The sequence below is a fragment of the Loxodonta africana genome, chromosome 21, assembly GCF_030014295.1.
Source record: "Loxodonta africana isolate mLoxAfr1 chromosome 21, mLoxAfr1.hap2, whole genome shotgun sequence".
Classification (NCBI taxonomy): domain Eukaryota; kingdom Metazoa; phylum Chordata; class Mammalia; order Proboscidea; family Elephantidae; genus Loxodonta; species Loxodonta africana.
The window spans coordinates 27,212,927-27,237,415 of NC_087362.1; the positions used below are offsets into that span (position 1 = coordinate 27,212,927).

Consider the following 24,489-nt stretch of genomic DNA (forward strand, 5'->3'; position numbering starts at 1 on the left):
TTCTCTCACAGTCTAGTAGTCTAGAAGTCTGAATTCAGGGTGCCATCTCCAGAGGAATGTTTTCTCTCTCTGTGGGATTAGAGGAAGGTCCTGGTTATTGATTTTCCTGTGGTCTAGGAGCTTCTCAACACAGGCACCCTGAGTCCAAAGGAAGTCCTCTGCTTCCGGCACTACTTTCTTGGTGGCACGAGGTCCCCCACTGTCTCTGCTTGCTGTTATATCTCTCTTTTCTATCTCAAGAGAGATCCACTCAAGACACAACCTAGACTTTGGATGGAGTTTGGCCTCATTAACATAATACCTCTCAGTCTGCCTCATTAACATCACAGAGGCAGATTTACAACACATAAGAAAATCACATCAGACAACAAAATGGTGGACAATCACACAATAACAAGACTATGACCAAGTGGACACACATTTTTTGGTGACACAATTCAATGCATAACACCAGCTCTTCACAAGGGAGGTGGGAATGAGGCAGGTATTCACCAAGGAATTTTATCCTTCTGAGTGTGTGCACAGAGAATACCAAGAGGGCCTTAAGGCTAGCTCCTGCAGGTGATCACAGAGGAAAACCCAGCCTGGTAGGCATGGGGGGAGAGGAAGAGGGAACATACCACTCCTTTTATATTTTAAAATTTTCAGCAGGCATAGATAGGGCATTTCCAACAGGATGTTTAGTGAAAGAATGTAAGAGGACTGTTTCCAAACTTACCCCTTAGCAGTGAGGGACCTTCTCCAGGCCCTGAGCTGTGGCTTCTCTCCTTCCCACCTGTCACTCTGTGGAGCTCAGGGTCTCTGGGCACCATCCACACCTCACTCCCTGAAGGAGAAGCCAGCAAAAGAGTCAAGATTCCCCTGAGCAGGAACACCAAGGCACAAGTCAGAGGTGGAGGCAGATGCCCCTCACAGGCCATCAACATCAAGGCCAGCCTGGGAGGACTTATGTGGCAAGGGCAGGGGCTTGAGGACTTACCTGGGGCAGGGCCACAGCTGGGAGGAGCTCCTAGAACACAGGTATTGCCCCTAAAGTACACGTGGTCTCTTACAGAATAAGGAATAAACTTCCAATTCACAGTCCTAGAAGTCCCTCGCCCCTGGACTGGAGAACCCCTGACCTCCCGTCTTGAACTCTCTTCCCTGGTCCAGCCTTCCTGGGGCAGGTACTGCTGTCCCTGAGGATATAAAAGGCCCCCATGTAACTGATGCACAGTGGGGATGGGCATTCACCCACCCTAGTTGCCGCTGCACTGGTGGGAGGGATGATTTCCATGATGGACAGACATCCACCAGTTCAGGGGGAATCCGGGAAAGCCTGGCATAGCCAGCCATATCACCCCGAGAGGCCCCCAGATGTTTCAGCAAGAAACCCCTCAGGTGTGAAGCCCAGCCCCAACTCAGGTCTCTACCTCTGGAACTGCCTTCCTTCCATCGTGCCAGAGGAGGATTGGCGGTAGGTGTGCACCACTGTGATATTACTGTTATGGTTCTGGTTGTTATGGCCACAGCCTCACAAAGGTTTTCAAAAACCCATCCCTATACCTCAGCCCCTCTCACCAGGATCTGAAGCCCTGACCAGGGTTTTGAAAGGTGTTATGGACTGAACTGTGTTCCCCCAAAATAGGTGTTGTAAATCCTAACCCCTGTACCTCTGCTTTGGAAACCGAGGTTGCGTAGTGGTTAAGTGCTAAGGCTGCTAAACTAGTGGTCAAAAGTTCAAATCCGACAGAGGGGGGCCAAGATGGCGGACTAGGTGGACGCTCCCGCGGATCCCTCTTGCAACAAAGACTCGGAAAAACAAGGGAATCGATCACATACATAACAATCTATGAACTCTGAACAACAAGCACAGACTTAGAGACGGAGGACGAACAAATACGGGCAGACAGCGACTGTTTTCAGAACTAGAAGCCAGCGCACCAGGCAGGTGACCTTCGGAGCTCGATCTGGGGCAGAGCCCAGGGGGGCAGACGGCACAGAAAGGGGGCCCACCCCTTCCCCCCCGAACCCATCCCGGGAGGAAGCCTAGCAGGTTGGCGCAGGCGGCGTAGGGGCGCAGCCGGAGGGAGAAACACCCGGGAGGCAGTGACTGATCTGAGAGGGGGGAGAACAGCGTCCCAGCTGGGGTGCCGTGCCGTCCGCCGGGAGTTAGGCGAGAAGCCGACGGGGCGCGCGCGGGGGGGGGGGTCAGCTGTGTTTCCCTGGAGTGACCCCAGGGCGGGGCCCACGCGTTCGTGCGGGAGGACGCGCGCCCAGTCCGCGCGTGTGGCACGGCACACCAGAGGGAGAAATCCCCGGAGGTGTCTGGTCTCAAAACAGGGAAAGCAGCATCCCAGACGGGGAGCCATTCCGCTGCGATCTGGGCACGCGCGCGCGCGCGCGCGGGCGGGGCATGAGCGCGGGGTCCATTTTTATTACCCTGAATTGACCCAGAGGGCGGGAACACCTGGTCGTGCGAGTGACGCCCACCCAGTTTGCGCGAGAGGTGCGGCACACTGGAAGGAGAAGTCCCCGGGAGGAACTGATTGGTCCCAAAGCGCAGAAAGTAGCGTCCCAGACAGAGTGCCGCCCTGCTGGGGCTTGGGCGCGCGCGGGCGGGGCGTGAGCGCGGAGTCCATTTTTATCGCCCTGAATTGACCCAGGGGGCGGGCCCACCTGGCCGTGCGGAGGAACTGATTGGTCCCGAAGCGCAGAAAGTAGCGTCCCAGACGGGGTTCCGTCCTGCTGGGGCTTGGGCGTGCGCACGAGCGGGGCATGAGCACGGAGTCCATTTTTATTGCCCTGAATTGACCCAGGGGGCGGGCCCACCTGGCCGTGCAGGTGACGCCAACCCAGTTCGCGCGAGAGGTGTGGCGCTCTGGAAGGAGAAGTCCCGGGGAGGAAGTGACTGGTTCCCGAACAGGGAAAGCAGCGTCTCAACCCGGAAGTCATCCCGCTGGGATTTGGGGCGCACAGGCGGGGCGTGACCGCGGGATCTAATTATAATCGCCTGAATAGACCCTGGGGGCGGGCCCACCCGTTCGTGCGGGAAACGCCCACCCAGTGCCCACGAGCGGTGCCGCGCACCGGAGGAAGTCCCCAGGAGGAAGGGACTGGTTTCCGAGCAAGGAAAGCAGTGTCCTAGCCAGGGACCCGTCCAGCCCGGATTTTGGCGAACGGGGGCGGAGCGTGAACGTGGTGTTCAGCTCTATATTCTGTGGTGCTACACTCCTAGCTCTCAGATCCCTCCCCCACCCTTCCCAGGCGACCCCATTAACATCCGAATACCCGGAGCCAGAGAGAGAATTCAGATAGGGATCTGACTGCATTTTTTTTTAGCTGACTACTTGGAAAATCTAGTTTCCCAGTGATGGCTCGGAGACAGCAGTCCATATCAAACCACATAAAGAAACAGACCATGACAGCTTCTCCAACCCCCCAAACAAAAGAATCAAAATCTTTCCCAAATGAAGATACAATCCTGGAATTATCAGATACAGAATATAAAAAACTAATTTACAGAATGCTTAAAGATATCACAAATGAAATTAGGATAAATGCAGAAAAAGCCAAGGAACACACTGATAAAACTGTTGAAGAACTCAAAAAGATTATTCAAGAACATAGTGGAAAAATTAATAAGTTGCAAGAATCCATAGAGAGACAGCATGTAGAAATCCAAAAGATTAACAATAAAATTACAGAATTTGACAACGCAATAGAAAGTCAGAGGAGCAGACTCGAGCAATTAGAATGTAGACTGGGACTTCTGGAGGACCAGGGAAACAACACCAACATAGCTGGAAAAAAATCAGATAAAAGAATTAAAAAAAAATGAAGAAACCCTAAGAATCATGTGGGACTCTATCAAGAAGGATAACTTGCGAGTGATTGGAGTCCCAGAACAGGGAGGGGGGACAGAAAACACAGAGAAAATAGTTGAAGAACTCCTGACACAAAACTTCCCTGACATCATGAAAGAAGAAAGGATATCTATCCAAGATGCTCATCGAACCCCATTTAAGATTGATCCAAAAAGAAAAACACCAAGACATATCATCATCAAACTTGCCAAAACCAAAGACAAACAGAAAATTTTAAAAGCAGCCAGGGAGAAAAGAAAGGTTTCCTTCAAGGGAGAATCAATAAGAATAAGTTCAGACTACTCAGCAGAAACCATGCAGGCAAGAAGGGAATGGGACGACATATACAGAGCACTAAACGAGAAAAACTGCCAACCAAGGATCATATATCCAGCAAAACTCTCTCTGAAATATGAAGGAGAAATTAAGATATTTACAGATAAACACAAGTTTAGAGAATTTGCAAAAACTAAACCAAGACTGCAAGAAATGCTAAAGGAGATTGTTTGGCCTGATGACCAATAATATCAGGTACCAGCACAATACAAGGTCACAAAACAGAACGTCCTGATATCAACGCAACTCAAACAGGGAAAGCACAAAAACAAACAAATTAAGACTAATTCTAAAAAATAAATAAATAAACAAAATAATACACACAACAGGAAATCATGGAAATCAATAGCTAAACGATCAAAATAATCAAAAAGAGGGACTAAATATAGGAGGCATTGAACTGCCAGATGGAGAGTGATACAAGGCGAAATAGAAGGATACAAGTTAGGGTTTTACTTAGAAAAATAGGGGTAAATAAAAAGGTAACCACAAAAAGGAATATCAATTCCATAACTCAAGAAAAAAGCCAAGAAAAACGTAACGACTCAATAAACACAAAGTTAAACATTATGAAAATGAGGATCTCACAAGCTACTAAGAAAAACGTCTCAGCACAAAAAAGCATGTGGAAAAATGAAATGGCCAACAACACACATAAAAAGGCATCAAAATGACAGCACTAAAAACTTACTTATCTATAATTACGCTGAATGTAAATGGACTAAATGCACCAATAAAGACACAGAGAGTCACGGACTGGATAAAAAAACACGATCCATCTATATGCTGCCTACAAGAGACACACCTTAGACTTAGAGACACAAACAAACTAAAACTCAAAGGATGGAAAAAAATATATCAAGCAAACAATAAGCAAAAAAGAAGAGGAGTAGCAATATTAATTTCTGACAAAATAGACTTTAGACTTAAATCCGCCACAAAGGATAAAGAAGGACACTATATAATGATAAAAGGGACAATTGATCAGGAAGACATAACCATATTAAATATTTACGCACCTAATGACAGGGCTGCAAGATACATAAATCAAATTTTAACAGAATTGAAAAGTGAGATAGACACCTCCACATATATAGTAGGAGACTTCAACACACCACTTTCGGAGAAGGACAGGACATCCAGTAAGAAGCTCAATAGAGACACGGAAGACCTACTTACAACAATCAACCAACTTGACCTCATTGACTTATACAGAACTCTCCACCCAACTGCTGCAAAATATACTTTTTTTTCTAGTGCACATGGAACATTCTCTAGAATAGACCACATATTAGGGCATAAAACAAATCTTTGCAGAATCCAAAACATCGAAATATTACAAAGCATCTTCTCAGACCACAAGGCAATGAAGCTAGAAATCAATAACAGAAAAACTAGGGAAAAGAAATCAAATACTTGGAAAATGAACAATACCCTCCTGAAAAAAGACTGGGTTATAGAAGACATCAAGGAGGGAATAAGGAAATTCTTAGAAAGCAACGAGAATGAAAATACTTCCTATCAAAACCTCTGGGACACAGCAAAAGCAGTGCTCAGAGGCCAATTTATATCGATAAATGCACACATACAAAAAGAAGAAAGAGCCAAAATCAGAGAACTGTCCCGACAACTTGAGCAAATAGAAAGTGAGCAACAAAAGAATCCATCAGGCACCCGAAGAAAACAAATAATAAAAATTAGAGCTGAACTAAATGAATTAGAGAACAGAAAAACAATTGAAAGAATTAACAAAGCCAAAAGCTGGTTCTTTGAAAAAATTAACAAAATTGATAAACCATTGGCTAGACTGACTAAAGAAAAACAGGAAAGGAAACAAATAACCCGAATAAGAAACGAGAAGGACCACATCACAACAGAACCAAATGAAATCAAAAGAATCATATCAGATTACTACATAAAATTGTACTCTAACAAATTTGAAAACCTAGAAGAAATGGATAAATTCTTGGAACAACACTACTTACCTAAACTAACACATACAGAAGTAGAACAACTAAATAGACCCATAACAAAAAAAGAGATTGAAATGGTAATCAAAAAACTCCCAACAAAAAAAAGTCCTGGCCCAGATGGCTTCACTGCAGAGTTCTACCAAACCTTCAGAGAAGACTTAACACCATTACTATTGAAGGTATTTCAAAGTATAGAAAAAGACGGAATACTACCCAACTCATTCTATGAAGCTACCATCTCCCTGATACCAAAACCAGGTAAAGACATTACAAAAAAAGAAAATTTTAGACCTATATCCCTCATGAACATAGATGCAAAAATCCTTAATAAAATTCTAGCCAATAGAATCCAACAACACATCAAAAAAATAATTCACCCTGATCAAGTGGGATTTATACCAGGTATGCAAGGCTGGTTTAATATCAGAAAAACCATTAATGTAATCCATCACATAAATAAAACAAAAGACAAAAACCACATGATCTTATCAATTGATGCAGAAAAGGCATTTGACAAAGTCCAACACCCATTTATGATAAAAACTCTCACCAAAATAGGAATTGAAGGAAAATTCATCAACATAATAAAGGGCATATATGCAAAGCCAACGGCCAATATCACTCTAAATGGAGAGAACCTGAAAGCATTTCCCTTGAGAACGGGAACCAGACAAGGATGCCCTTTATCACCGCTCTTATTCAACATCGTACTTGAAGTCCTAGCCAGGGCAATTAGGCTAGACAAAGAAATAAAGGGTATTCAGATTGGTAAGGAGGAAGTAAAGCTATCACTATTTGCAGATGACATGATCGTATACATGGAAAACCCTAAGAAATCCTCCAGAAAACTACTGAAACTAATAGAAGAGTTTGGAAGAGTCTCAGGATATAAAATAAACATACAAAAATCACTTGGATTCCTCTACATCAACAAAAAGAACACCGAAGAGGAAATAACCAAATCAATACCATTCACAGTAGCCCCCAAGAAGATAAAATATTTAGGAATAAATCTTACCAAGGATGTAAAAGACCTATACAAAGAAAACTATAAAACTCTGCTACAAGAAATTCAAAAGGACACGCTTAAATGGAAAAACATACCCTGCTCATGGATAGGAAGACTCAACATAGTAAAAATGTCTATTCTACCAAAAGCCATTTATACATACAACGCACTTCCAATCCAAATACCAATGTCATACTTTAAGGGAATAGAGAAACAAATCACTAATTTCATATGGAAAGGAAAGAATCCCCGGATAAGCAAAACATTACTGAAAAAGAAGAAGAAAGTGGGAGGCCTCACCCTACCTGATTTCAGAACCTATTATATAGCTACAGTAGTCAAAACAGCCTGGTACTGGTACAACAACAGGCACATAGACCAATGGAACAGAATTGAGAATCCAGATATAAATCCATCCACGTATGAGCAGCTGATATTTGACAAAGGACCAGTGTCAGTCAATTGGGGAAATGATAGTCTTTTTAACAAATGGTGCTGGCATACCTGGATATCCATTTGCAAAAGAATGAAACAGGACCCATACCTCACACCATGCACAAAAACTAACTCCAAGTGGATCAAAGACCTAAACATAAAGACTAAAACGATAAAGATCATGGATAAAAAAAATAGGGATAACCCTAGGAGCCCTAATACAGGGCATAAACAGAATATAAAACATTACCAAAAATGATGAAGAGAAACCAGATAACCGGGAGCTCCTAAAAATCAAACACCTATGCTCATCTAAAGACTTCACCAAAAGAGTAAAAAGACCACCTACAGACTGGGAAAGAATTTTCAGCTATGACATCTCAGACCAGCGCCTGATCTCTAAAATCTACATGATTCTGTCAAAACTCAACCACAAAAAGACAAACAACCCAAACAAGAAGTGGGCAAAGGATATGAACACACATTTCACTAAAGAAGATATTCAGGCAGCCAACAGATACATGAGAAAATGCTCTCGATCATTAGTCATTAGAGAAATGCAAATTAAAACTACGATGAGATTCCATCTGACACCAACTAGACTGGCATTAATTCAAAAATCACAAAATAATAAATGTTGGAGAGGCTGCGGAGAGACTGGAACTCTCATACACTGCTGGTGGGATTGTAAAATGGTACAACCACTGTGGAAATCCATCTGGCGTTATCTTAAACAGTTAGAAATAGAACTACCATACAAACCAGAAATCCCACTCCTCGGAATATACCCTAAAAATACAAGACCCTTCACACAAACAGATATATGCACACCCATGTTTATTGCAGCTCTGTTTACAATAGCAAAAAGCTGGAAGCAACCAAGATGTCCATCAACGGACGAATGGGTAAATAAATTGTGGTATATTCACACAATGGAATACTACGCATCGATAAAGAACAGTGACGAATCTCTGAAACATTTCATAACATGGAGGAATCTGGAAGGCATTATGCTGAGCGAAATGAGTCAGATGCAAAAGGACAAATATTGTATAAGACCACTATTATAAGATCTTGAGGAATAGAAAAAACGGAAAAGAACACATACTTTTGTGGTCACAAAGAGGGGAGGGAGGGAGGGAGGGAGGGAGAGGGCTTTTTATTGATCAATCTGTAGATGGGAACTGCTTTGGGTGAAGGGAAAGACAACACTCAAAACAAGGAAGGTCAGCCTAATTGGACAGGATTAAAAGTAAAGAGGTTTCCGAGATAAAATGAAAGCTTCAAAGGATAGCGAAGCAGGGGCTGGGGTCTGGGGAACTTGGTTTGAGAGGACTTCTAAATCAATGGGCAAAACAATTCTATTATGAAAACACTCTGCATCTCACTTTGAATTGTGGCACCTGGGGTCCTAAATGCCAACAAGCAGCCATCTAAAATACATTAATTGGTCTCAACCCACCTGGAGCAAAGGCAAAGGAAGAACACCAAGGTCACACGACAACTAAGAACCCAAGAGACAGAAAGGGCCACTTGAACCAGAGACCTACAATATCCTGAGACCAGAAGAACAAGTTGGTGCCCGGCCACAATCGATGTCTGCCCTGTCAGGGAGCACAAGAGTCAACTCCTGAGGGAGCAGGAGACCAATGGGATACAGACCCCAAATTCTCATTAAAAGACCACACCTAATGGTATGATTGCGACTAGAGGAATCCCAGAGACAATGCTCCCCAGAACTTCTGATGGCACAGGACAGGAACCAACCCCGAAGACAAATCATCAGGCATGAAAAGGACTGGTCAGTGGGGGGGAGAGAGATACTGATGAAGAGTGAGCTAATTAAATCAGGTGGACACGGGAGAGTGTGTTGGCAACTCTTGACTGGAGGGGGGATGGGAAGATAGAGAGAGAGGGAAGAAGGTAAAATTGGCACGAAACGAGAGACTGTAAGGGCTGACTCAATAGAGGGAGAGCAAGTGGGAGAAGGGAGTAAGATGTAGGTAAACCTACATGTGACAGACTGATTGGAATGGTAAATGTTCACTTGAAGCTTAATAAAAATTTAAAAAAAAAAAAAAAAGTTCAAATCCACCAAGCACTCTTTGGAAACTCTATGGGGTAGTTCTGCTCTGCCTATAGGGTTGATATGAGTTGTAATCCACTCGAGGGCAGTGGGTTTGGTTTTTGTATTTTATACCTCTTGTTATAAGCACACTGGCATATCGATTTTCTTTGTTATGTTAGTGAGGCTATATTAGCATAGAGTATGTCTTCAGTGAATATCTTTTGAGATATAAAAGAGCAGGTTAAGGAAGCAAACAACTACATGATACAAGCTGTATAATCTCCCAAGGAACCTAGGAAAAGATGCTGAAAAGAGACTGTAACTTTTCCCCAGAGCAGAGAGAGGGAGAGAAAGCCTTCCTCTAGAGTTAGAGCTCTGAATTCTGACTTCTACCCTCTGAAACTGTGAGAGAATAATTTCTGTTTGTTGAAGCTACCCACTTCTGGTATTTCTGCTATAGCAGCACTACATAACTAAGACAAACAGGAATACACACCACGGATTCCTCGGGTACCGCAGCCATTTGGCCCATGACCCAAACCAGCAGGTATAGCACCATGGTGGTGACATGGCTACCCAGACCAGCAAGCCCCAGAGGAATCATGAAATAGACCCTGCCATGGAAATCCATAAGGATCACAAAGCAGATGGACCAAAGACAATCCCCGACTCAGCCTAATCTCGCTCATCGTGGGGACACTCCTGCTGAACTCCCACCCAAAGAGATTGTCTGCTGGCTTCCACTAGACAGCCCACAAAAGTCCTCCCTCCTCCCTCAGGGTTGGTCCACATCTCAGGGCCACATCTATGCACCTCAGACACACCACTCTACAATGCCACCCCATTTTGAAAAGGGGCAACAGGAAATTGGCATACCTCTGCTTCTCTGGCACTGCCCCAGACTTGCAGTCAATGGGACTTTTGGGCATACTTCTCTGCACTCCACATCACATTGCTACACCTGACAACCTGCATCCCATAATTCCCAACACCCCATGCCCAGACAAGTAGCAGGCTGGGATGAGAACTGAATCTTGCAGCCTATGAGGAAGGTGGGTTGGGCTGAGTGGTTTCCCTTTAGAATTCTTTCTCTCAGTGGAAAGGCTGGAATGGGTGACTCAAAGAGAGGCCCCAGGTAGGCACCATTGAGGGCTGGGGTGTCCAGCAGGGCTGTGGCCACTAAGTAGACCCTGCCCACCGGATGTGGCTCAAGAAGGGGCAGCTCTGAGGCCCTAACCAGTGAAGTTCCCAGGAAAAACGGCAGTGCTGGCAGGACAGTGGACAACCAGGTCCAAACAGCCAAGGGCTGGCACAGCCATTTTCCTGGGGACATCATGCAGGGCTTCTGGATCAGCCTGGCCTTCTGTTAGCTGAGCCGCTCACTTCACCTTCCCTAGGACCCAACCAAGTACCATGCTCATACTTCAGAAACAAACAACCTTCTAGTAATGGCTTCTCTCCTCCTCAGTCTCTCTTGGACCACTGGTCAGATGGTCCATCTTGCATGACAACAGCCCACAGAAAACAGACACTCCCAGGCAGCCCTCCTGCACAGACCCCATACCAGGGAAGAAAGTGTGGGCAACCCCCTATGAACCTTCACCTTATGACCACAGCTCCCGGGGGCTGGGCTCCTTCATACTTGCAGAACAGAGCATCACTTCAGACACATTCCCAGGGGCCAGGAGTGCAGGGACTGGGCCAGCCTGCCAGCCTGCCCCATGTGCAGAGAAGACCACCAAGCAGAGATCTATGGCCTGGGGCTCTGGTCACCTGGGCCAGGTGAGCCCTCCAAGGAGCCTGTAGCAGTACAGGGGCCCAGGAACAGAGGGCTTTTTGTCTAGAACCCTCCCATTCTGTAACTATAAGTGCCTGTAGCAAAAACCTGCCTCTCAGCTCCTGGGGTAGCATGGCCAGGGTGAGCACAAGACTCAAGGATAGCATCCATCCTACCCTTAGCTGGGAGCTTTTCAGGTTCCACTTGGATCACAGCCATCCTGGATACCAGCATGTGTCTGGCCACAGGAAGTCAGGCAAGACAGAAGAGACCATTCGGCGCTTCACCCCTGCTCAAGCTCCCCTTAGGCAGACACCCAGCACGCAGAGACCTCCATGGCCCACAGAGCAAGGTGCCAACAGAGGGAGACAGCAGGATTGCTAGCAACCCTCCCTATACCCTTGAGGGAGCACTGTTCACACTGGTCCCCAGTGGGCATGACTGCAGCCAAGCCCCCACCCCCTATGTGGAGGACCCCAAGAAGGTAAGGGGAGTCAGTTCCAGCTCTGCCTAGGAGCCTCCAGGGACTGGAAAAGGAAAGGATGGTATAGCTGGCCCAGTATTCACTGCACAGAAGTTCACTGAGGCAGCATGTGAAGTGCCACTCCTTCGGGCAACAACTGATCTCTAGCCTATCATGGACCCCATCCACCTCGAGGTCATTAAGAGCTCCTCCCCACAAGAGCATAGTGTAGCGTTCTCCGCAAAGCATCCTCTTGATGAGGTCATCCTCTGGGACACTGTGCTAGAAATCTGCCAGCCTCCAGGAAAGGGGGTCCCAGAGCAGCCTCTCCAGGAGCTGGCCCCACAGGAATCCCTCCTCAGTCATCTAGGCCAGGAACCAAGTGGAGTCAGATGGGACCTGAGCCACTTGGGTCCTGATGCCTTTCCTCTAACACAGGCCCAATCCATGCCCTGCAGGACTTCCCTCCTCTTCCCAGCCTAGTACCAGAGTCCTGCTTTGTGTCATCCAACCCTCTTTCCTTCTCCCTGCCATCCATCCCAGTCCACCACAGGCCCCCGCAGGCAGTACAGGTCAGACAGAATTCCTACCAACCTGCCTGTGACTCCAAAGACGGCCCCACAGCATCCTGAGTTCAGCCAGTGCAGCCAGACCACCATTCATGGTGTGGCCGTTCTCCTGTCCCCCCATGCCCCCTCGATCTCAGCCTCACTCTGAGATGCCTAGCAGCACTGACAGCCTGAGCACCTCCTCCCCCAGCCCACCAGCTAGCCTTGCAGCTATACAGAGAGGCTCCCTGGACCCTCACTGCAGCCACCCTGCCCGGCTCAAGCCCCAGTTCTGGTCACAGGGCGTCGAGCTGTGGTAGATGACTATGACTAGGGTAACACAGTAGCACCACCCATAGCACCAACCACCCGCTCCACACAAGTCCCAATGTCTCCCAGACCCTGGGGTGAGGGCGGGGGAAGTACAGTTGGAGAGTGGCCCTCTGTGAGTCTGGCCACCTGGAGGGAGGGGATACTTGTGCTTGCAGAGGGAACCCCAGTGATGACCTCATGGGCCCAAAGACTGTCAAAGGCACAGTGCAGTGCCTTGCCTGGGACTAGACAAAGGCAGAGCAAGGCCCGGACTGGTGTCAGGTGTGTACAAAATTAACTCCTCAACCTCTGCCAGCCTGATCCTTAAGGCCTCCATCATCACTCCTTACTGTAGGGACACTGAGTAATGAGCAGTGAAGGGTCTGGGGCAGGTTCACCCAGACTGCTAGGGAGGGAGCTGAGAGCCCCAGTTGCTGCTCAAGGCCACTGTGACAATTCCTGGAGACCGTGGACTCTGAGCCATGAGCCTGAACAGTGTGCTCCCACAGTTTCCCAGGGGGCCTCCATCAAGTCCCTACCCTCGTTCCCTGGGGATATCCTTCCCCCACACACTGGAAGCTCAGATGCCCTGGGGCACATGGCTCAGCCTCTGAGGCCCTCCGGGGCCCTCCAGCCCCTGCAGGGGCAGGCAATATTGTCTGGGCCCTGGCACTGTGGGTCTTGGAGTAGTAGTGGTTACCACAGTGGCATAACCCTGCTGAAAATCACCCAGCTCTTGCCGGCTGTGTTTGTAGTTAGGCCTGGTCACATCAGGCTGTCCTCCTAAAGGTCCCAGTAGTTGGAAGCATGATCCCCTTTCCATAACAAGGGTCGGAAGACATAGCCACATGCCTGTCAACAGCAAAGACCCTCACTCACTGCCCACCTAGAGGGCACCCATGTTGGACAAGGCTCTGGCCACCCACCTCCGGCTGAGCTGAGCTATGCCCCGACACCCAGATTGACCATCCAGCTTCCCCAGTGCCACCCCTAACACTTCAGAGAAATCACACACTGCTTCCCTCAGCTGGGCAGTATCAGTCCACCCTTCTCCTGGACCCCACTGGCTCCTAGCCTGATGTCACTGGTGCTCTTGCCCCAGAGCAAGAGCAGAAGCAGACCCAGGGCCTCTGAGGCTGTGAGGCTGCCCACTTCCTCATGGTGGCCAGGGCGAGCTCCTGAGCAGTGTGGTGGGATTGGGGGGAGGGAGGGGATAAGGTCTTGCTAAATGGGCCTCAGACACCCCCTACCCCAACCACCAGGACTCACCACGAACCACTGGACCCCCACCTGCTCAGCCTCCCAAGGGCTCTGAGGTCCCACAGTGAGAGCTCAGATTTGTCAGTTCCCCAAGACTCTGTTCTGTCCTGAACAACATCACCCCCGCCATAGCCCACTGCCCACAACCCAGTTCAGAGGCCACAGAACGGCAGGGTGGAGGCCTGTGGAAGCCTGCTCCACACCAGGACCACCACTCTAGAAGGGGCAGTGTGGGTTGTCTGGGCAGAGAGGGCTCTTGGAGACGCAGGGCTCTGGGTTGTCCCCTTTCAAACGCAAGTGACTCTTACCAGAGTGCCCCCAAACACCCCTTCAGTGGCCCCAGGGCACCCCAGCCCTCATCGGTCCTTCTCTCCCCTCTGCTGTCTTCTCCTCCTTCCCTCACGTGGAAAGCACCAGGAAAGCAGGGCTGGTGGGGGCACAAGGCAATGGATGCCTAACATTTGGCACAATGCTCTAATGCCATGCTACTACTACTATGGTGCTTACTACCACTGTGGCTGACTTCTCAGAAAATTCCTCCAAGACTCCTGCAGGGGCGGACAAGGGGAAAAACCCAACTCTGCCCCTCTTCGATCCCCTAAGGCTGGGACCTGTCTCCAGGTCCTAACTCCTCCACTCAGCTCCTGGCCAGGGCAGCAGTAGATAGTGATGCCAATGGAGGGCAGAAGCCCTAAAAGTTCGGAGGGGGCCTCAGCTGAGAATGCTTCTTTGCTATTCCCAGCTCATTCCTGCTTCCCCACTTGTCTCTTTCCCTGGGGTTATCATGCACCCAACGACCCCAGGTCCTCATTCGGGAAGGGCACATTCTGTACAGACACTCTCACAGTCAGTTTACCACCATACTGCCTCAGGCCAGAGCCAAAAGACTTTTGGGGAGCCCCCTCATGTGGTAGCCAACACAGCCAGGACCTGAGATGGCAGCTACCTTTGAGACAGCACTGCAGAGGCCCCAAATACACAGTGACAGTGCAGAGAGACACCAGGCCATATATAGCTAGGCTCCTATCACAGTGCTCTGACTAATTAGCCACTCCATTGCAGCTCCCTTCTCCCCACTCCCACCTCGTAGTCAGGGGCAGATCGTGACATGTGCATTGACTTTGGAGGCTTGAAATTCTGGAGAAAAAGCCCAGGGCTGAGGGACACCCACCCCTCCCTGTCAAGGCCAGAAAAGACCAATGTTTGCCCAGAGGGCAGCCCTGGCCAGACCCAGCACAATTTGTGCAGGTCCATGACACAGTGCTTATGACTGAGGACACAGCGACTCCAGTCGCACATACAATTCACCCAGGGGCCTCCAGGACTAGAGAGGCTCAGAGCCAAGGCCACAGAGCTGGTCAAGATCACTCCCCATTTGGCCTTACCTGCCACTCCTCACTGTAGGCAGCAGAAGGTACACAGGGATTTGGTGCTGCCCTGTGTCAAGGTGTGTATAGAGAGAGCTACCACTGTGCAAAAGAGTGAGTCAAAAACTGGACCCCAGCACCCAGAGGAGGGACAGAAAGAGAGGCCAATGTTGGAGCTTGAGACTTGTCAAGCTCTGACACTAACCCCCAACTAACAACTGGGACCCTGAAAGGAGCTTTGCTTCATGGTGAGGACTAAGAAGCATGACCAGGGAGGAAGTCCTGGGTCGTGGATGGTGGGCCTGGAGCTCAACCAGTGTCATAGACCCCTTTAAGGAAGCCAGACAGGGCCAGCCCAGTGAAGGTAAAGTTCAGCTGATAGGTGGACTTCAACAGAACATAGCCCATGCCCAGTCAGAGCCCAGAAGTGGGACCTGTGCCAGGAAGGATCAGTTGGGGGACTACCTGGGGAGCCCCAGTAGGTGGTCGCTCCTCCTACCCCAGGAAAGAGTCCCACCTATTTGTCCTTCAGCCTATCTGCAGACTAGACAAACCCACTGCCCTCACCTCCAGTGGTGAGATCATCCTGGAAGCAGGTCTCTGTGGAGCCCGAAATCCAGCATGGACCCCTCCATGGTCCTTAGTAGGTGCCTCTCCTGCCTTTGAGGATGCCACAGCAGTCAGGACCCAGGCATGCTTTGGTACATTAGGCCCACAGTGGTACAGCAGGAGGTCATCTGGCTAGGTGGGACAGGACTCTGCCCACTCCTCATGCTACCTCCATGTGTGCTCACCAACCTGTTTCTCCCATTTCATCATCGTGGCCCAGAGCCTGTCTTCTACAGCAGGAGCCATTGACCCACTCCAGAAGGGTGCCGAGGGCATCACTCACCAGTTGCCTTTCCTGAGTCCAGATGGGCCAGCACCATTCAAAAGGGATGGGGGCCTGTGGGCCTGACAACCTGGGCTCCAGGTCAGCCCTGGCCTTGGCGACTGCAGAGTTATGCAGGCCTCCAGCCACCTAGCCCCAACTAGCCCTCCTTGGAGCCCTGGGCTCAGCCAGACCTGTGGTGCCCCCTTGGGCAGAGAGGCAGTCCCACTAACAGGCCCCATGCTCTGCACCCCCCCCCCACACACACACAGGAAGGTGATAAGCTCTAGGCCAGTAAGGCCTTAGAAGTCAGATTTAAGGCGTCAATTTTCCCTTCCTTCCCCTCCTTCTGGCCCTGCTGCTCCCCAGACCTCCAGCCCCTCCTGTCATGCCTCTTAGCCACAAGCCTCAACTTTCTGTTGCTTCTGCTCTTTCCCCTCCACTTACACACAGTACATGGAGATTTTCAAACGCTGCTTTTAGCATAAAGATAGGACCAGCCTGCACATTTCTCTATGACTTGTCCCCCACCCTGAAGTCAACAATATATTTCTTCATTCATTCCCAAATCCACAAGACTTCATTCATTCAGTAAATATTCTAGCACCCGTAGTACATGTCAAGCCCTGAGAGACCAAGACGAATGCGTCCTGAACCCTGGGGTTTACAGCCAAGTACAGATGACCCTCATAGCTGTGCAAACATCTGCATGCATGCAATGTGAGACCAGGAAGGAAGCTCAGGGAGTCTTCGGAGTGGATTACCAGGACATAAAACATACCTTAACACATTTCAGAGAATAAAAATCATTAAAAGTATGTTGTAGACTACAATAGAATTAAACTAGAAATCAATAATACAAAGAGAATTGAGAAATATCAAAATATTTGGATATTAAACAACACACTTCTCAGTAACACTCGGGTCAGAAAAGAAGTCTGAAGACAAATTTAAAGATACTCTGAACAAAATGGAAATGAAAGACAATTTATTAAAATATGTGGGATGCAGCAAAGGAGTGCTTAGAGAGTAATTTATACCATTGAATCCATATGTTAGGAAAGAAGAAAGATATTTAGTCAAGTTTTTAGGAAAGAAGAAACATGTTTAATCAAGTCTAAGCTTCCATTTTACAAAACCAGAAAATGAAAACCAAATTAATTCTGACATAAGCAAAAAGAAGACAAAAATGGAGCAGAAGGCAATGAAATTGAAAATAGACATTTAATAGAATTCAGTGAAACCAAAAGCAAGTACTTTGAAGAGATCAGTAAATTTGGTAAATCGCTAGCCAGGCTAACCACAAAAAGAGGACAGAAGACATAAATTACTAATACCAAAAATGAAAAAGCAGTCATCACTACTGATCCCATGGAGGTCACAAGGATAATAAGGGGATATTATGAACAACTCTATACCCACATATTTGATAACTTAGATGAATCATAACAGTTCCTTGAAAGACAGAGGGTTCTGCAGAGACTACTGCCCCATCCCCAAGCCCTGGGAACCCAGGGCATTAGTGACATCCTAGGTTTGATCCCAAAGCTGCATCTTTCAAAACAACCAACCACAGGAAGGATGCAATGCCCTGAAGACTCACAGTCCACTTAGCCAAGAAGGACACAGAGTAATAGATGGAAACAACTTGAGACCCCAAAGTCCTCCTGGAGCAGGAGGGACCAAAGTTTGCACAGACAAACTACCACACTTACTCAGGATCCCAGCAGGGGTTTGCTCCCCATAAGGCTCCTCCTTGGCAACAGTGGAACCCACGGCACTCACCCAGCCTGCTCGCAGCAGCCCTGGAGACAGCCATCTCTCGGCCCCCAAAAGGGCTGGTCACAGTCATCCCACCTCACCTGAATTCCAAACCCAAACCTCTGGAACTTTTGGAATCCCCACTGCAGAGGGTGGACAGGGCTGTCCCAGGCAGGAGGATTGTGTAGGGACACGAGTTACCATGACAATATCAAAGTGGTAGTTCCTGGTATTACCACAGTGACACAGCACCTGCCCAAAAGCCTTGTCCATTGCAGCACCCTGGGGTGCAGCCTGGTGGTGCCCATCAACTCCCACAGGGCACATGGCATCTGACCTGCCACCTACCCAGAGAAGTAAGAGTTTGGAGACAATGGGACAAGGATGTCCTACTGATGACAACAGAAAAGGAGGCCCAGCTCCTGGGGCAGTTGGAGGCCTGCTGTCTTAGTCATCTAGTGCTGTTGTAACAGAAATATCACAGGTGGGTGGCCTTAACAAACAGAAGCTTATTCTCTCACAGTCTAGTAGGCTAGAAGTCTGAATTGAGGGCGCCAGCTTCAGTGGAAGGCTTTCTCTCTCTTTGGGCACTGGAGGAAGGTCCTGTCATCGATTTTCCTCTGTCTAGGAGTTTCTCAACACAGAAACCCCAGGTCCAAAGGATGCACTCTGCTTCTGGCACTACATTCTTGGTGGCATGAGGCTCCACTGTCTCTCTGCTTGCTTCTCTCTTTTATGTCTCAGAAGAGATCGACTCAAGATACAACTTAATCTGGTAGATTGAGTCCTGCCTCATTAACATAATGCTTTAAATTCAGCCTCATTTACATTGTAGTGGTAGGATTCACAATAAGTAAGAATATTACATCAAATGACAGAATGGTGGGCAATCACACAATACTGGGAACTGTGGCCTAGCCAAGTTGACACACATTTTTGCTAGACACAATTCAATCCATAACCCCAGCTCTGCAAGAGGGAGTCGGAACCGAAACAGGTATAAACCAGGGCGTTGTGATCTTTCCTCACGTGTGCACAGAGAACAACAAGAGAGTAGAAAGGTGGGCTAGTGCCTGTGATCACGAGGAAGAGCCCAGCCTGGTAGGCATGGGGGGAGAGGGAGAGGGGACATGCCCAGTGCATTTACACTCTCTGTATATTTTGAAATTTTCACCAGGTGCAGATACTGTATTTATAATGGGATTTGTAGTGAAGGAATACAAGTTTATTTTTTGAAAACTTATCCCAAGACAGTGCTAGAAGTGGCCCAGGTCCTGAGCTGTGACCTCTGTCCCTCCCACCTGCCCCTCTGTGGAGCCTAGGGTCTCTGGATGCCATCCAACCCTGACTCCATGAGGGAGAGTCCAGCAAAAGGGAAAAGGGCCCCCTGAGCAGCAACAGCAAGGCACAAGTCAGAGGTGGAGCCAGGTGTCCCTCTCAGGGTATTGGCATGCAAGCTAGCCTGGGAGGACATAGACCACAGCGCCTGGTGGCTGCTAACACACAGCCACAGCTGGGAGGAGCTCCTAGGACCCAGGTCACTGCCCCTAAGGCACACCCTGCACTCTCACAGAATAAAGAGCAAATTTCCAATCCACACTTCTGGCACCACTTTTCTGTGGCATGAGGTCCCCCTGTCTCTCTGTTCCTCTTTTATATCTCAGAAGAGATTGACTCATGATACAAGATAATCTTGTACATTGAATACTGTTCATTAACATATCTGCCTCTAATCCTGCCACATTAACATTACAGAGGTAGGATTTACAACTCAAAGAACAATCCTATCAAATGACAAAATCAGTCCTGGGCACTCACACAAGACTGGGGACCATGGCCTAAGTTGACACATATTTTCTGGGGACACAGTTCAATCCATAACACCAGCCCTGCATAAGTGAGATGAAACTGAGGCATGTATTCACCAGGGTATTTTGTTCTTTCTGGTGTGCACAGAGAATACCAAGAGGGTTGTACTGTAAGCCTCTGCCTGTGAGGCATGGAGGCACAAGGAAGTGGGATATGCTTTGTCCATTTCCACTCTTCGTTATATTTTAAATTTTCACCAGGTGCAGAGAATGCACTTATAATGGGATTTATACTGAGTGAATAAAAGTTCTTTTGTTGTTTTTTTGTTTTGTTTTGTTTTTAACTCACCCATTGGCATGCTGGAACTGCTCCAGGTCTTAAACTGCAACTTCTGTCCCTCACACCTGCCCCTCTGTGGAGCTCAGGTCTCTGAGCACCATCCACCCTTGACTCCCTGAGGGCGAAGCCAGCACAAGAACAAAGAGTCTTCTGAGCAGAGGCTGAAGGCACAAATCAGAGGGGGAGGCAGGCAGCGCACTCAGGGCATTGAGGTCCAGGCCACCCTGGGAGGAAGTAGGGAACAGGGCCTGGGGTAGCTGCTGACCCACAGCCACTGCTGGGAGGAGCTCCTAGGACCCAGGTCTCTACCCTTAAGGCACATCCTGTGCTCTCACAGAGTAGGGAGTAAACTGCAGAGTCACTGCCCTAGGCATCCCCCTGCCCTGGGCTGGAGAAGCCCAGACCTCCCACCTTGACCTCTGCTCCCTCCTCCCACCTTCCTGGGTTAGGTGCTGCTAGCCCCTAGGATATAAAAGGACACCCAAGTAACCCATGCACAGTGGTGATGGGACTCACCCACCCTGGGTGCTGCTGCAGTGGTGGAGGGGCTGATTTCCAAGATGGACAGACACCTACCAGCTCAGGGGGAGTCCCATGACAGGCTGACATAGCCATGCCACCCCGGGAGCCCCCCCCCACCTCAGGTGTTTCAGCAAGCAGATTCTCAGGCACAGGGCACAGCCCCAAGCTCATCAGGTCTCTACCTCTGGGGTTGTCTGCCCACCATCCTGCCAGAGGGGGATCAGGGACAGGCCTGCACAACTGTGGTATTACCGTGATGGTCCTGGCTCTTAAGGCCCCAGCCTCACAATGCCTTGCAAAAGCCCATCCCTATACCCCAGACCCTCCCACCAGGCACTGCAGCCTCACCCACGATTTTGAAATGTGTTATGGATCAAATTCTGTCCCTCAAAACAATGTGTTATAAATCCTAACTCCTATCCCTGTGGCTAGAATTCCACCTGGGAATAGTTTTCTTCATTGTTTAGGCACTACAAATATAAGGTGTGTCTTGAATCAATTTCTTTTGTGATAAAAAAAGAGCAGATTAAGCAAGCAAACGAGTACATGATAGAAGCCACGTGAACTTCTTCTAGGAATAGAAGTTGAAAAGAGGCAAGGACAGAGAGAGAGAAAGCCTTCCTCTAGTGTCAGCACTCTGAAGTCGGACTTCTAGCCTCCTAAAGGGTGAGAAAATACCTTTCTGTGAAAGTCACCACTTGTGATATTTCTGCTATAGCAGCACTAGGTAATTAAAACAAACAGGGACACACCACCATGGATTCTGCGGGTACTACAGCCATGTGGCCGGTGACCCAAGGCAGCAGGTATAGCACCACCATGGTGACATGGCTCCCTGGACACCCAAGCCCTGGAGCATCACCACAGAGACCTCACCAGGGAAATCCATACTAGTCATGAAACACACGGACCAAAACTAACTCCGAACTCAGCCTAATCTCGCTCATAGTGGGTCTGCTCCTCCTGACCACCCCTCCCCCCAAGGCCATTGTCTGCTGGCTTAGAGTGGACAATCCAGAAAATCACTCCTCCTCCTTCCGGGTTGGTCAACAAATCAGTGCCACAGCTTGGCATCTCAGACACACTACTTTGTGATGCCCCCCCATTTTGGACAGAGGCAGCAGCAAGGTTGGGCTGCACCTGGTGCCCTGGCACTGTCCCAGCCCTGCCTTCACTGGGTCTCTTGGTCATACATCCCTGCACCCCACACCAAGCTGCACCCCATACCCAGCCAGAAAACAGACTGGTTGAGAATTGAATCTTGTTACCTATGAGGGTTTCAGAAACCCTGGTGGCATAGTGTTTAAGTGCTACGCGGCTAACCAAGAGGTCAGCAGTTCAAATCCACCAGGCACTCCTTGGAAGCTCTATGGGGCAGTTCTGCTCTGTCATGTAGGGTCCCTGTGAGTCAGAATCAACTCAACGGCAGGGGATTTGGGGGGTTTTTTGGTTTTATCTCTGAGGAGGGTAGGTGGGGCCGAGTGGTTTCGTTTTAGAATTCTTTGTCCTTGTGGAAAGCCTGGGTGGGCCGCTGTAGGTGCAACTGAGGGTTGGGGTGTCTAGCAGGCGCGTGGACTCCAAGTAGCCTCTAGCCAACCACCCATGCCCACAAGGGGGTGCATTCACGGCCCTAACCAGGGGAGCTGCCCAGAAGAGGTGGCTGTGCTGGCAGGATGCTGGTCAACCAGGTCCAAGCAGCCAGGGTCTGGCATTACCTGCTTTCGTGCAGAAAAGTCATGCAGGGCCCCTGGAACAGCCCAGGCTTCTATGAACCATGCCTCTCACTTCACCTCCTCTAGGAGCCAACCGTGGATCATGCTCACACTTCAAAAACAAAGAACTTCCAGTAATGGGTGTCTCGCCTCCTAAGTCTGTCCCTGGTCACTGGTCAGCTGGTCCACCCTGCATGAGAACAGCCCACATTAAACTGGCACCCTTGGGCAGCCCTCCTGTACAGACCCCACCTCAGGGAAGGAAGTGTGGGCACCCCACTATGCACCTGCACCCATGAAAACAGACCCTGGGGGGCTGAGTTTGTCCATACGTTGCAGAGTACAGTGTAACCTCAAACCCCTTCCCAGTGGCCAGGACCACAGGGACTGGGCCAGACTGCCTGCCTGCCCTGTGTGTAGAGAAGACCACTGAGCAGTGATCTGGGTCTGGGGCGCTGGTTGCCTGGGTCAGGTGAGCTCTCTAAAGAGCTATGAGCAGGGCAAGGGCCCAGGAACCCAAAACTTTTTGCCAAGGACCCTCCCATTGTGTAAAGATAACTACCACAGTGACAGACTCAGCAGAAAAAATCCACCCCTCAACTCCCAGCTTCCCATGGCCAGGGTCAGCACCAGAACCAGGGACAGCATCCATCTGCCCCTTAGCTGGTGGCTTCCAAGCCCAGCCTGTCCTGGGACCCCAGCTCCCAGGATCCCAGAATATGTCTGGCCACAGGTAACCACTCGAGACCTGAGATAGCACCAGATGCCTCACGGTGGTCAAGCTCTGTGGGCAGACAGTCCCTACCCAGAGAACACTATGGCCCACAGAGTCAGGCACCAGCACGGGGAGGAAGTACCCTTTGCTAGCAACCCTTCTCTCCGCTCCTGAGGAAGCACTATTCCCACTGTCCCCAAGTGGGCATGACTACAGCTGAGCCCCCACCCCAACGTGAGGCAGTCCAGTCTTGGAGAAGGTCAGTTGGGGAGTCAGTTCCAGATCTGCCTGGAAGCCTCAGGAGGCTGACAGAGGAAAGGACACTGTACCTGCACAGAAGTTCACTGAGGGAGCATGTCAGCCTAGGCTCCTTTGGGCAGCAAGTGATCCCTAGCCTGTCGCAGACTCCTACCCACCTCGAGGTCTGGAAGGGCTTCTCCCCAGAAGAGGGATAGTGCAGGGCTCTCTGCACATCGGTGTCTGGTTGAGGTCATCATCAGGGACACTGTGCTGGAATCTGCCAGCCCCCAGGGAAGGGGGTCCCAGAGCAGCCCGTCCAGGAGCAAGTCCCAAAAGAATCCCTCCTCTGTCTTCTGGGATAGGAACCAGGTAGAGTCAGGTGGGACACGAGTTCAGGTGGGTCCTGATTCAGTTCCTCTACCAAACAACCAGCCCATACTCTGTAAGCCTTTCCTCCTCCTCCCAGCCCAGTACCAGAGACCTGTGGGTTGGCATCCACCCCTATTTTCTTCTCCCTTGCACCCATACCAGCCGGACCCAGGCCCCCGAAGGTAAAGTAGGACACATGGAGTTCCTATCACCCAGCCTCTGGGCACTCAGGAGGCCCCCAAGCATCCAGACTGACATCCACACTGTCTCTGGTCTCCTGTCCACCTATGCCACTTCGGTGACCCCCTCACCCTTGAACTTCCAGCGCCACTGAGAACCTGAGAATTTTCTTCCCTCCCTCTCATCCAGCCCACCAGCTAGCCCCACAGGAATGACTGCAGAGTGAGGCTGGCCACCTGGACCCTCTGTGCTTCTGTAGATACACCAGCCTGCCCAGGCCCCAGACACAGATCTTCTCATAGAGCATCGAGCTGTGGTGGATGACAATGACTATGATGATCACAGTGGCACAAACCATAGCAGCAACCACCTGCTCCACACAAGCCCCAGTGCTTCTGAGACCCTGGGGCGGGGGAGTGGGAGAAAGGCAGTTGGAGGGTGCCCCTCTGTGAGTCTGGCCACCTGGAAGGAGGGCATAGTGGTACTTGGGGTTGGGACCCCAGTGATGACCAAAGGACTAAAGGATGCTCAAAGGGGCAATGTAGGGCCCGGTCTGGGACTAGGCAAAGGGTGATGGA

General features: G+C 49.4%; 1 protein-coding gene and 1 gene segment (V, D, J or C); one reads left to right on the forward strand and one right to left on the reverse strand.

Annotated features, from left to right (window-relative positions):
- Positions 1–24,489, forward strand: part of LOC104846689 (immunoglobulin heavy constant gamma 1-like) — an 868,336-nt gene that overhangs the window by 561,938 nt on the left and 281,909 nt on the right.
- LOC111752811 (uncharacterized) overlaps positions 1–24,489 on the reverse strand; it is a 355,617-nt gene that overhangs the window by 206,321 nt on the left and 124,807 nt on the right. For all 5 annotated transcript variants that reach the window (XR_010318810.1, XM_064273601.1, XM_064273603.1 and 2 more), the window contains exons 5-6: positions 980–1,178; positions 719–826 (exon numbers count right to left, since the gene is read on the reverse strand). Coding sequence is in view for 4 of the 5 variants with exons in the window: in XM_064273601.1 (XP_064129671.1) it covers positions 719–826; positions 980–1,178 (307 nt within the window). In the remaining variant the exon portion in view is untranslated. The remainder of the gene's footprint in view (positions 1–718; positions 827–979; positions 1,179–24,489) is intronic.